Below are 12,051 nucleotides of genomic sequence, written 5' to 3' on the forward strand. Positions count from 1 at the left end.
TACAATGAGATTATTGAAATTGCCTTCTCATGGTTTTGCATTTCATATTGATTGGCCATCATCCTCTGTCAGTTCTTTCTTTGTTCGGGATATTTCTAAGTTGAGTTCATGTTATCTTCCATCACTATCATTCTCCAATCGTTATCTAAAACCCTTCCCCCACATCCTCATCAAGTTCCGGCACTCCCCCTCTTGTGCCGCTTTAGTTTTGGGCTTTGCGGCCCTCGCCGAAGAGCTCCGTTTTTGCCTCTCCGCGCTCTGCCGTGCAGGTCAAGCGGTGGTATTCAAATGAGGTTGGGATAGAGCCTCTTGTGCAGTTTTCCCCTTATTTAAATTGCCTGGCTTTGTCACTGGTCAGCGGAATAGCCTGTTGAATAAACAAAGAAAGAGCCCCCCCCTCCCCCCTTGATGGCGGAGGAACGCCGGATCAGCGGACACAAAAGGAACCCCAAAATGACACTTTAACAAACTTCACAATGGGGGGGGGGGGTGACCTTTATTAACCCTTTCAATGCCAGGAAGCAAACATTTTAAGCAGGGTAGTTTGGGATAAGTCTGCCTCAGTCACAATACCACCGTAAATTGTGTAATAAAAATGAGAACTTTATAGCCTTTTCCTTTTCTGGTTTTGTTAATATACTAGCCTCCGTAGGGGGAAGAGGCTTTGACCAATTCATCCCATTGTTTGTCAAGGCCAGCCACTGAATCCAGAGGCCTGCGCATTACACAGTGCTAAGTAATTTAGCAGAAAATTCATTTTTTTGAAAGGTTGAAGAAAAATAACCATACACAATTCAGCATAAAGCAACATTAGATGCCAATGCAGGAGTAAGTAGCTGCTCGGTTGACGTTGATTGGTATGCTTTACATTTTTGTTGAAGCTGCACCTTCATTATTTTTATTAAGCAAGGCCAAAAGTGCGGCGAGTTGCCATACTATTTTGTTGCGTAAGTTGATTTAAACACGTTTTTTTGTATCCCCATATTATTAGGTAAAAATAAAACATGGTCATCTAAAGGGTGCTCTAACATGGTCGTCCATCGGTTGTGGTGCATTTGCCAAGCTTAACATAGTTCAACGTCGTTATGAAATCTGTTTACAGATATTTGGTTAATTTTCTGCAGCTGTGTTGAAACTTGATCATTTCGAACGTTGAATTTATACGCATAACTAAATATGAATTTCTAGTCTGTGCACCAACATTCACGCATGTGTTCATGTTAGGTGCAGCATATTTAATGGATTTTAAAAATATATATGACTATTCATCACCAGAAATATGTTTGTAATATGATCATTTAATTCACCCTTACTGCCAACAAATGGAGATTTAACAAAAAAAAAACCTCCTTTCTACCTCTTTGATTTTCCTGTCTTTGTGTGGCTTGTATTCTGTTCAAATCATTTAGCTCTTGCCGGCTGAATGAAATTTCCATTTTTTCATTCAGTTGCACTTCCAGAATTCCACTCCACTTGCTGAGGCGGCTCAACACACAATGTAGCCCCTGCATGGCCTTTCTTAACTCCCAGCAAGGATTCTGTGCAATCACAGCAGATCCCGGATTTCTTGTTATATAAAAAAATATATATGTTATACACGCATACTAGTGCTGTATGCACAAAGACATACACAGGGTAAAATTAATGTTAAGTTCAATGCGTACCCTTTCTCATTACATGACAAAAAAAAAACCGGTGCAGCATACTGTGTCATACAATGACTCGCCTTTATTACAATATAATTAACATTTTTTGAAAAGTTCCAAACTCACCTTATAGTGGTGCCAAGACCCAAGCGGGGGATGCAGTTGCCAAACACTTTTAATGGGGCCTGTGAGCAGTGCCTGGGAGAGTGGAACGCATGACCCACCCACCCAGAGCAGACATTCACACCACAAGGCCACAGGGTTGGCCTCACGTGTGTCCACGCGGTTTGTTATTCAGTCTCAGCCAAAAAACATCCGAGCCTCAATTTAATTGCCAGTTCCGGCCTGGATGCTTTAACAGACGTGCTTTTGTGCACAATTCTTGGGATCAATTGAAGTCTGCGTAAAGAGGGCTCATTCTGCTCATTATTGCAGTTTGCATTGGCTTTTTATGCTGGTAAAAATCTAGATCATTACCTCTCTTGGATTATGCTAATTAGACAACTCTCCTTGCATCATTCAGGATGTCATATACACAAGTTCTAAAATTCACAATTGAACAACACTGTACTTTGGTGCCAAAATTGTTTACGAAACATTCTTCTGCTTTCACGGTATCCCTGCAAGTTTTCGTTGTAAAATGTTTTCAGATTATGTCGTTAAGAAATCTGCTTTTCTTGTGGAGATCAGCTTGAAGGACAAGTTTTTTTGTTTGTTGGAATTGTATTGTTAAAGCTCCATTAATCCCTCCTTAAGGGTCCTGAGGAAGCATTTTATTGAGTTTGCTGGACTTAGTTCAGAGTAAAAGGACTTGTGGGTTTGTATTGACATGAAAATCCCTTTCCACTCTCCCATCTGTGCATGGAATTGAACTATGTTTGGCCTGATTTACCAGGCTTTTGTACAGAAATACCTGCACTCCTTATCACATGTCCAACTTCAACATTAAAGCTTCCTATTTGTTTTGTATGCATGCTGGATTATATGGCTATTTAGTTTTTTGCTTTTTCACGTAATCTTGTGATTCTCATCACACTACTTCCTTTTCATCCTTTTTTATGTACTTTTTGTGAGCAGTACATAAAACAAAGTTGGATGTAATCCTAGATGAATTGGCACTGCTGTTAAGGCAGATCTGATTTCTTTTAAAAGCCAGTGGCTTGTATTTTTAATCCACAAGTGTTTTCAGTATTCAAGTACACAGAGTGGTGTTTAAAGGGTCGGAATGTTGTTTATTGGTAAAAACTATAAACTAAAAATATCCATTCAGATGACCTTTTATAAACTACGCTCATGAGTAGAAACAATTGTAAAGAAATATATTTTTTCCCCAATTTTTTAAATCTCTTCTGAAACTGTATTTCATATTTCAACAATGCTATTGATTTCCATCTTCTTTTGCACGGTGTTCACTTGGCTTTTGAGACTCATATTTACAGCTTTAAGTTATGTTAAGCATCTAGTTAATAAGCAGGTACATTATTCGGCGATTAAGTCCAACGCTGAAATCTGCAACAAGCAATATAACTGACCCTCGCTCTGCACTGGGGCGGGATACTTTCTCAGACAAGGCCATGCGGACGGAATCCGTGCAGAGGGAACCCAGTTTGACAGAATAAACGGGGGGGGGGGGGGGAGGGTTATGTTCCAAACCCCTTCAAGCCCCCTTCCCCATACCCAATATTTTCACTCCTTACATTCAAAACTCAAACAGGGAATTATAAAATGCTGTATAATTCTGCAACGTAAAACTCTACATGAGTATTATACTCACCAATAGAGTACGATACTCACTAAAATATGGTGAAATACACTGTACCAGTGGCTAGGGCAGAGTCTGGACTACAAATTTAGTTCAAGTAGAGTTTCGTAAACAGAAATGTTTTTCTAGATAAAGGAGGGAGAAACGAGGCGGCAGCCCTCCGAGGCGCATCGTGCGCGAGTGCACGTGTCATTGTCTTCCGAACTCAACGGCTCCCCGTCCACAGCCAATCAGCGCGCGGCTGTTGCAGAATCCACGTGGATAGGAGTGGTCTGTTGCAGCGTGTGGAGTCTGGGCACGGCCTGGTGAGCACATCGTGCTTTTGCAATCCCCGTGTGCAGCTGCGAACCGCACTCCCATGCTTTCTGAATTTTGGTCGTGACAAAAAATACCGTGCTGCTGCGGATCTGTGCAGAGTAAGGGTCATATGTACTTCGCCTCGAAATGAGAGGGCGTCTTTACTAGTCTTGTCGCAAGTATTTGAAATTATCAGTCGAAAACCCTGGCGAATGTCTGTATTGTTTGTCTGCATATATTTTTGTGTTCCTCTACTCGTGCTTCCATGCGTTTTTCTTGCTTGTTCATGTTTTGTTTTGTGTGTACCGAAACCAGTAAGACTATTTCAGGCCCAGCTTTGTGGTTAGATGGGTTGGATGGATGAGACAGCTGAGATTCCATCTTAACTGCCCTTCCAGTCTTATTACGCGCATTTGCATGTGCCGAGGGTATGCAAGCGAGGCATGCGAATGTGCCGCTTGCGTCTCGGCAGCATGGTCACACTTCTTCGACCATGTGCGTGCCAGTGCAGCGCGCCAGCCTTCATCTTCTGTCCTGCGAGGCAGAAACGAGCCGTCAAAGAAACACAAATGCTCCTCTGTTTTAATAACAGCTGCGGAATTCAAGTTTTTGCTGCCAGTTTCATTGGCTGTCATCTGCTGAGCCCTCTCCTTGCTGTCAATCGTGTCGCCGCTGCTCATGAGCAACACATTTCACAGGCCTTCATATTGCACGTAAACACATGGGATACTTTCACATGTGCACGCACACAAGGTTATGCGGCGCACGCTTTTATAAAGTCTCTCAAGCGCCGTCACATGCGCCTATGAGCGGGGTACGCATGCTCAGCACAGCGCTGCCTTTGTCTCGTGCATTGTTGCCGCAGTTGCTTTACTTAGTGGTACGTAAAGTGCTTCAGTGGTTCAGCCACGTATGCTTACATTAATGCATTTGGATTGTTACTACGCAGCTAATCCCTGGCTGACCATGTGCGCCGGGGTCAAACTTAACCCACTGCAGGCCACGCCATTGGCAGGGTAGCGCGTCAGTCAGCCTAGCGGCCCTCATTCTGCACCCCCCCCCACCGCCCTCTCTCAGCATCAATTATTCTTTGTTTTTTCCTGGCTTTGCAAAACAACCAGGCAGCCAACTGTTGGTGATCCATCTGATGTTCCTGCTGGAGCGTAGTAGAGAAAGGAAGGCATGGCACGACTGTGCCAGTGCCATTTTTTCCACAGATGCTGTGTCATGTGCTTTTAGCTCTGAGTGCATGTGCTCACACCAGCATTAGTTCTCTGGCACTCAACACGGAGGGGCTTGATGAATGCCACAGCAGTGCACAGTGGCAGTCTTTCTTAACTCCTTAATTTAATTAGTCAACCCCCCAGTGATGATTGGGGTATGACCTATGCTCTCTGACTTGTGCTCTTGCCCATCTGTACCCAGCAGGCTTTGCCAATAAGAGATGTATCACGCCTCACCGGCTCCCGCCCCACTTCGCTTCACACGCATGGCAAATCAAAAGTGAATTAAAAGTTCTGCATTAAGAATGCATTCCGTGTCTTAGTCTACCCTTTCTTCGTCCTTTTCCCTCGGTCCAATCTATTTTTTCACGATTGGGGGATGACCGCTAGTTGAGCCACTTTCTGTTGTTTTGGGATTTAAAAAAAATATTTTAATGTATACTTGTTTGCTTTAAATTATTTACTTTCCTGACCACAAAAAGTTAATTTTAGAGAAGTGAAACTTGTGTAGGCATATTTTCCATGGATAAACGAGTTCATGTGGAAGACGAATTTTACTTTCTAAATATTTTATTTCCTGAGATTTAAACCACAAAATATTAGTTTACCTCCACATAAACGTTTACTCCATTTTCTTGTTCGAGTAACATTGTTGTTGTCCACTTAATGTAGTGTTTAATTTTGGTCCTGTATTTTTCATCGTGGTACACAGCAATGACAATATATTTCTTAATTTTCATTGAAATTGCTTTCCCAAAAGTAGAAACATCCTGCCATCCAGCCATTTCATGTTATTGAGCACGGAAAAAAATGCTCACCATGATTTCCAAACCCCCGAAAGGGAGTTCCAACTCATAAGTTACTAACCACACTTGCAAATAGCGTGGATCTGTGCCAGCCAACACATTTGAGATGAGATGCAAGCGCGAGCCAGCCAGGCTGACCTCTTTGTTACATGTGCTGTACTAGTACGGCGAGGACAATCTGGAAATGTAACAGGTGCTTATCAATTTGTGCTGTGCCAAATGAACGCTTGCAGCCTGCTCCCCAGTGTGCAGACTATTCTCATCCACTTAAGTTTTAGATTTATTTTAATTGTGGATATCATTCCATCCTCTGGCAACTGAAAAGCCAGACACTTTCTGTGTGTGCATACAATTAGGAGCATGCATACTAAATGCATTCATTTTCCTTCACTGTGGATTGAAAAAAACAAATAGCCTTCATAATCTGTTGATGGATTACCAGAATGTATATTCATAGCACAATGAATTACAGAGGTTCGGTTGTGTGTTGCATTCTGCTCCTTGCTGTCTTCGGTGACTCCACTTATAACTGAGACGGGCCCACTGGCTGTTGCAGCGTAGGGTTGAAAAATGTTTGTGTTTTAAAATAAAGATCTGCCCTCGGTGACTGAGTGTGAAGGACGTGCTCCGCTGGTTTTGGATTTCTCAGAACATGCCATTGTCAGTGTGTCATCCGGTACAGTTACTTTGCTGCTTCTGTGTACAAGTGTGTGTTGGTATGCATTTGTTTGTATATGGTGTCTTTGTTTCCCTGGATTTTCACGGGGCTTCAATTCAGACATGCCGAGTGTTTCTCGTTGTCTGTGCTTGTGCACGCCAGTGTTCACACGCGCCCGCATGTGTCAGCAGAGTTTGTGTTGAAGGCAACCAAAAACAAAGTTACTGTAGCTGCCGTCTTGGCGACAGGCTGATTTGCTGTGCCCGGCACTGCCCGGCATTAAGTTAAAAACTTTGTTCTTGTAACTTGAAAGTATTTTTTTCGTTAATGATGCTTTGAATATGTTTGACAACCCAAGACAAAGCACAGGCGTACATCTACAAGAGTTTTTTGTGTGTGACACGGTCTTTTAAGTTACTGAAAATGGAGTGCAACTCCGATTTTCAGCCCATATAATTGTGTTCTTGTGTGCGAGTTAAGTGTGGGTTATGGTGTCACGTCAACCAGGCTGCCTTGTGCTTTTTCTTACGTATGTACGCCTGTATCTATTGTAGTTCATTCGTAATTACATCGTGGTCTGCGACCACCTGAAACCCAGGCTCTCATTGAAGAAGTCCCAGCATTTTTATGAAAAACAAACACTCGCCTGGGCTGAACAAAATGATGCAGTCAAGCTACGGGGCAGATCTTTAAAGTAGATTCTACCACCCCCCCCCTCCAGTGCCAGAGCCCTTTGTACGGCTCCACATTGGCATCGTTCTTGCGTTGCTGGTGTGTTTTATGTGCACCACCGAGTGACCCGCATTCTGACAGGCTTGAGGCCTGGATTTTCCAGGAACTCGCTGGGGATAGACTATTCCTGTCCCCGGAAACCTGACACTTTTTGGCCCTCAGCGGGTGTGAAGCACATGGCCGGGTCGTGATGCCGGGAGCCTGTTTCATGTTGTTTCAATTAAATCTTTGCAGCCCCCCACCCACCCCCTCCTCCTCCTTGTGAAGTCTGTCTATTTTTTTCTCATCTCCCAGTCTAAACATGAGACAGAAATCAATTAACTAGCAATAAAGCTGTCTGAGAAGGGAACTCGCTGGAGGTTTTGAAAAACTGTGGTTTGAGCATCTTTTGGCACGAAGTAAGACGCGTCACGTGCAAATTAAATACTCCGGTGCATCATCACGGAGATCGTAATCTACAATCTTTTGTAGTGATAGGTTTTTACCCTTTCAACTGGTACAAAAACTGACACTTTATACAAAGCATCATGTTTGCAATAACCACAACACAAGCAGTCAAAATGCAAACAAAAAGAAACAACTCTGATAATGATATGCACTGTCCTTGAAGTTGATTGGTCCACACCCGAGACAGCTTTTCTTAGAGCCTAGTCTCCATTGGTGTTGGACCAAATGACGCCAAAAAGGCGTACAACTCAAAAACAGTGCACTATCAGAGTATTGAGATCTCGGGGTAAGCATTTACAGAGACATCTCCTTTACCAGTGGCAAAATATAGTGATAGGTTTTTACCCTTTCAACTGGTACAAAAACTGACACCTTTATACAAGGCATCATGTTTAAAATAACCACAACACAAGCAGTCAAAATGCAAACAAAAAGAAACAACTCTGATAATGATATGCACTGTCCTTTTCTAAGAGCCTAGTCTCCGTCTCCATTGTTTGCATTTTGACTGCTTGTGTTGTGGTTATTGCAAACATGATGCCTTGTATAAAGGTGTCAGTTTTTGTACCAGTTGAAAGGGTAGAAACCTATCACTATATTTTGCCACTGGTAAAGGAGATGTCTCATAGTGTAAATGCTTACCCCGAGCTCTCAATACTCTGATAGTGCACTGTTTTTGAGATGTACGCTTTTGGCGTCATCTGGTCCAACACCAATGGAGACTAGGCTCTAAGAAAAGCTGTCTCGGGTGTGGACCAATCAACTTCAATGACAGTGCATATGATTATCAGAGTTGTTTCTTTTTGTTTGCATTTTGACTGCTTGTGTTGTGGTTATTGCAAACATGATGCCTTGTATAAAGGTGTCAGTTTTTGTACCAGTTGAAAGGGTAAAAACCTATCACTATATTTTGCCACTGGTAAAGGAGATGTATCATAGTGTAAATGCTTACCCCGAGCTCTCAATACTCTGATAGTGCACTGTTTTTGAGATGTACGCTTTTGGCGTCATCTGGTCCAACACCAATGGAGACTAGGCTCTAAGAAAAGCTGTCTCGGGTGTGGACCAATCAACTTCAAAGACAGTGCATATGATTATCAGAGTTCTTTCTTTTTGTTTGCATTTTGACTGCTTGTGTTGTGGTTATTGCAAACATGATGCCTTGTATAAAGGTGTCAGTTTTTGTACCAGTTTAAAGGGTAAAAACCTATCACTATATTTTGCCACTGGTAAAGGAGATGTCTCATAGTGTAAATGCTTACCCCGAGCTCTCAATACTCTGATAGTGCACTGTTTTTGAGATGTACGCTTTTGGCGTCATCTGGTCCAACACCAATGGAGACTAGGCTCTAAGAAAAGCTGTCTCGGGTGTGGACCAATCAACTTCAAAGACAGTGCATATGATTATCAGAGTTCTTTCTTTTTGTTTGCATTTTGACTGCTTGTGTTGTGGTTATTGCAAACATGATGCCTTGTATAAAGGTGTCAGTTTTTGTACCAGTTTAAAGGGTAAAAACCTATCACTATATTTTGCCACTGGTAAAGGAGATGTCTCATAGTGTAAATGCTTACCCCGAGCTCTCAATACTCTGATAGTGCACTGTTTTTGAGATGTACGCTTTTGGCGTCATCTGGTCCAACACCAATGGAGACTAGGCTTTAAGAAAAGCTGTCTCGGGTGTGGACCAATCAACTTCAAAGACAGTGCATATGATTATCAGAGTTCTTTCTTTTTGTTTGCATTTTGACTGCTTGTGTTGTGGTTATTGCAAACATGATGCCTTGTATAAAGGTGTCAGTTTTTGTACCAGTTTAAAGGGTAAAAACCTATCACTATATTTTGCCACTGGTAAAGGAGATGTCTCATAGTCTACAATATTTAATCACAGTGCTCGTCATGGCTTCTCATATTGCATTCCGTATTTGACTTGAAACTGTTTTGAGTCATCGGAGTCTACCACCGAATAGTTTCCGCCAACCCCTTCCAAAGGAGATACGATCTCTGTTGATGCCAGCATCTTGACAGTGATTAGTGCCTATACGTAAGTGTGCAGTTGACTACCTTTTTAGAGTTGTGTGTTGGGCTGCTATCCTCTCGGCTGGGGGGGTGGGGTGCTGCGTGGGAGGTGTGCAGGGCCTCGGGGAGATCAGATCTCAGGTCTGGAAAATCTTGTAAACAGGAAAGGGTTGGGCTCGTCTCTGGAGCATCCATTCCTTCAAACAAATTCATCAGTAACCTCTCATTAGGCAACTTCCGCTCAGATTAACACGCTAATTTAGTACTGTGTCCCACTATTTTGTACAGTATAACCATGGTGTGCATCTAATACCCCACCCCACCTCACTACGGAGGATGTGCCTGTGTTAAGCAAGGGCCCTTTAAAAGTGACTGTATTGTGTTTGTTGTTGAAGCATAGGAATGTAAAAATATCACATTACACGTGTATGCCCGCTGCCAGTATATTTAGCCTTTGCATTGTGCCGCGCTCTGCAGGAGCAAGAGGAGTTAAACAAGTCGTGGTTGTTTTAAACAAATGGCTGCTGAGCTTATCACTACGATGACTTGCCAGTCTGCGCTGTGTGCTCCGTGAAGATGCAGTGCCAATCGAGTTATTTAAAAAAGCAGTCGTACGTGTTGTCGGTGAACAATACATTTGGGTGGTAATGGATGGGACGCATCGGCCGGGCACATGTAAGGACGTCTGTGTTAACAGTTTGGCAGTCAAGGAGATTGGTGGCCCTGTAGGAAAAATGGAGGGAGAGTTTTGGATCTCTTTAACAGGATGCGCCAAATTGCAGGCTGAAAGGGCCTTTTTCTTCTTCCAAAGCAATTTTGTTATTAATTTATTTGCATACATTATAATATGTACGGCATGTTATGCGGGTGGGCAGTTGGGTTGTGGTTTTACTTACTGCTTGTAAAAGTTAACACATGATGTTGCGTTTAGTGGAAACCACTGATTACCATCACCCTGGAGCTTTATTGTAATTAAAACCTAAGGAACAGAACAATGGTGATCTGCCTGAAAGGCATTTTAAGTCTCTAAAGCTGCTGCCTTTCTGTTGGCATTTCAGATTGAGGCTTAATTGCTGTACCTTGCCTCATTACCAAGGCAATACAATCCCTCCACAAAGCGCCCGTTCTGCTGATGGGGCTTCGTATCTCTGCGCACATGTCGCCTTGTGAAAGCGTGTTTTGTTTTGAACTTTCAGATGCTGCGGATGCCCCAACGGATGCTTTGGAAGGAACCGATCCAGGTCTCCAGCCAATAAGAGTTCGCACTTCACTGGACTGTTGCTTTGACATCTGACTAGCTTGAGGGTGGGTCGTGAAAACAGCCCACGGTGCACCACTAGCCAACCGAACTTAGGCCAAACCTGGACATATTTACGTCGAAAGGACAAACTACTTGGAAGTCCAGAATTCCCAAGTCGCTCTTCTTTACCAAACAATTGTGGCTTCAACACAAGTCCGCTCTCAAACGGAGCAAGCCACACCCGTGTGTGTGTGTGATCCTTTTACATCAACACTCGGAACTCTGTGGTCAGGCACTTGCGCAGAAGTGCATTTCGTACAGGAAGACGCTAAGATTGTCCCGCATGGTGATGTATCTCGTGAAGTTTAAATGAAAAAAAATTGGCACATAAAGCCCCTAAATTAGCATTTTTTTTTCAACAAACACCACTGCTGGACCTCGTGAGAAGCTTTTGTGAAGAGCCTCGAGAACGGAGCCAGCGCCACTTGTTGTTACTTCTCGTGGCCGGCGGTTGTTTTATTTTCTAGCCAGAGTTCATGGTCTAGGAAATTGTTTATTTTTCCTTTTGCACTTTGTTTATGGAATGGTGGAACTCTATTAAAGAAACAGCTAGGGCACAATAACATGTGTTCTTCATCTTTGTTAATTGCTCATTCCTACCCCCCTGAACCCCCCCCCCCCCACCAAAAAAACTTTCCTTTGGCTCTCAAGGTTGACGAGTTGTTTTTACAGAGATAATTTATGCATGGGTTTTGGCAAAGTGTGCACGCGCGCACATATTTCGTGGTTCTGCCATTGCGCGTATTAACAGCTTGACGTTATGGTGGACCCACAACGAAAATCAGTCACTGTGGACTTTAGTTGAAGAGAAACACATGTTGCGAATAACAGTGCGAAGGCGACCAAGCAAATATCCATGTGCCGTGATCGTGACGGTTAAAGTTGAAACTCGATATAGCCGGGGGAGCCATCACACCCGGGTCACCCAACGCCAGAACCGATGTGGCCAATGTATCGCGTTCACAAACTTCGTGAAAGTTCACTTCATCAAAACTTTTAATTTAAAGTTGGCTTCGCACACTGGCACCGGTGCAGTGTGCCGCACCACACAATATGTTAAGTGACCCCGAGGCTTGTGAGCTTTACACGTGAGGTTTAATTACGCACAAGCCATGCGCAGAGGGACCCCCACCACCACCACCACCGCGAAATAGGCGGCGGCC

At 43.3% G+C, this 12,051-nt stretch overlaps 1 protein-coding gene across 6 annotated transcripts in view; it reads left to right on the plus strand.

Annotated features, from left to right (window-relative positions):
- RAD51B (RAD51 paralog B) overlaps positions 1-11,457 on the plus strand; it is an 82,289-nt gene extending 70,832 nt beyond the window's left edge. For 5 of the 6 annotated variants that reach the window (XM_061559032.1, XM_061559035.1, XM_061559033.1 and 2 more), the window contains one exon: positions 10,785-11,457. In XM_061559032.1, coding sequence (XP_061415016.1) covers positions 10,785-10,882 — 98 coding nt within the window. In that variant the 3' untranslated portion in view covers positions 10,883-11,457. The remainder of the gene's footprint in view (positions 1-10,784) is intronic. The other variant, XR_009755684.1, reaches the window with a different exon arrangement.
- The last annotated feature ends 594 nt before the right edge of the window (positions 11,458-12,051 follow it).

This window comes from Lethenteron reissneri, chromosome 25 (assembly GCF_015708825.2).
Source record: "Lethenteron reissneri isolate LAM-NWPU_2019-01 chromosome 25, ASM1570882v1, whole genome shotgun sequence".
In the NCBI taxonomy this organism is placed as follows: Eukaryota; Metazoa; Chordata; class Hyperoartia; order Petromyzontiformes; family Petromyzontidae; genus Lethenteron; species Lethenteron reissneri.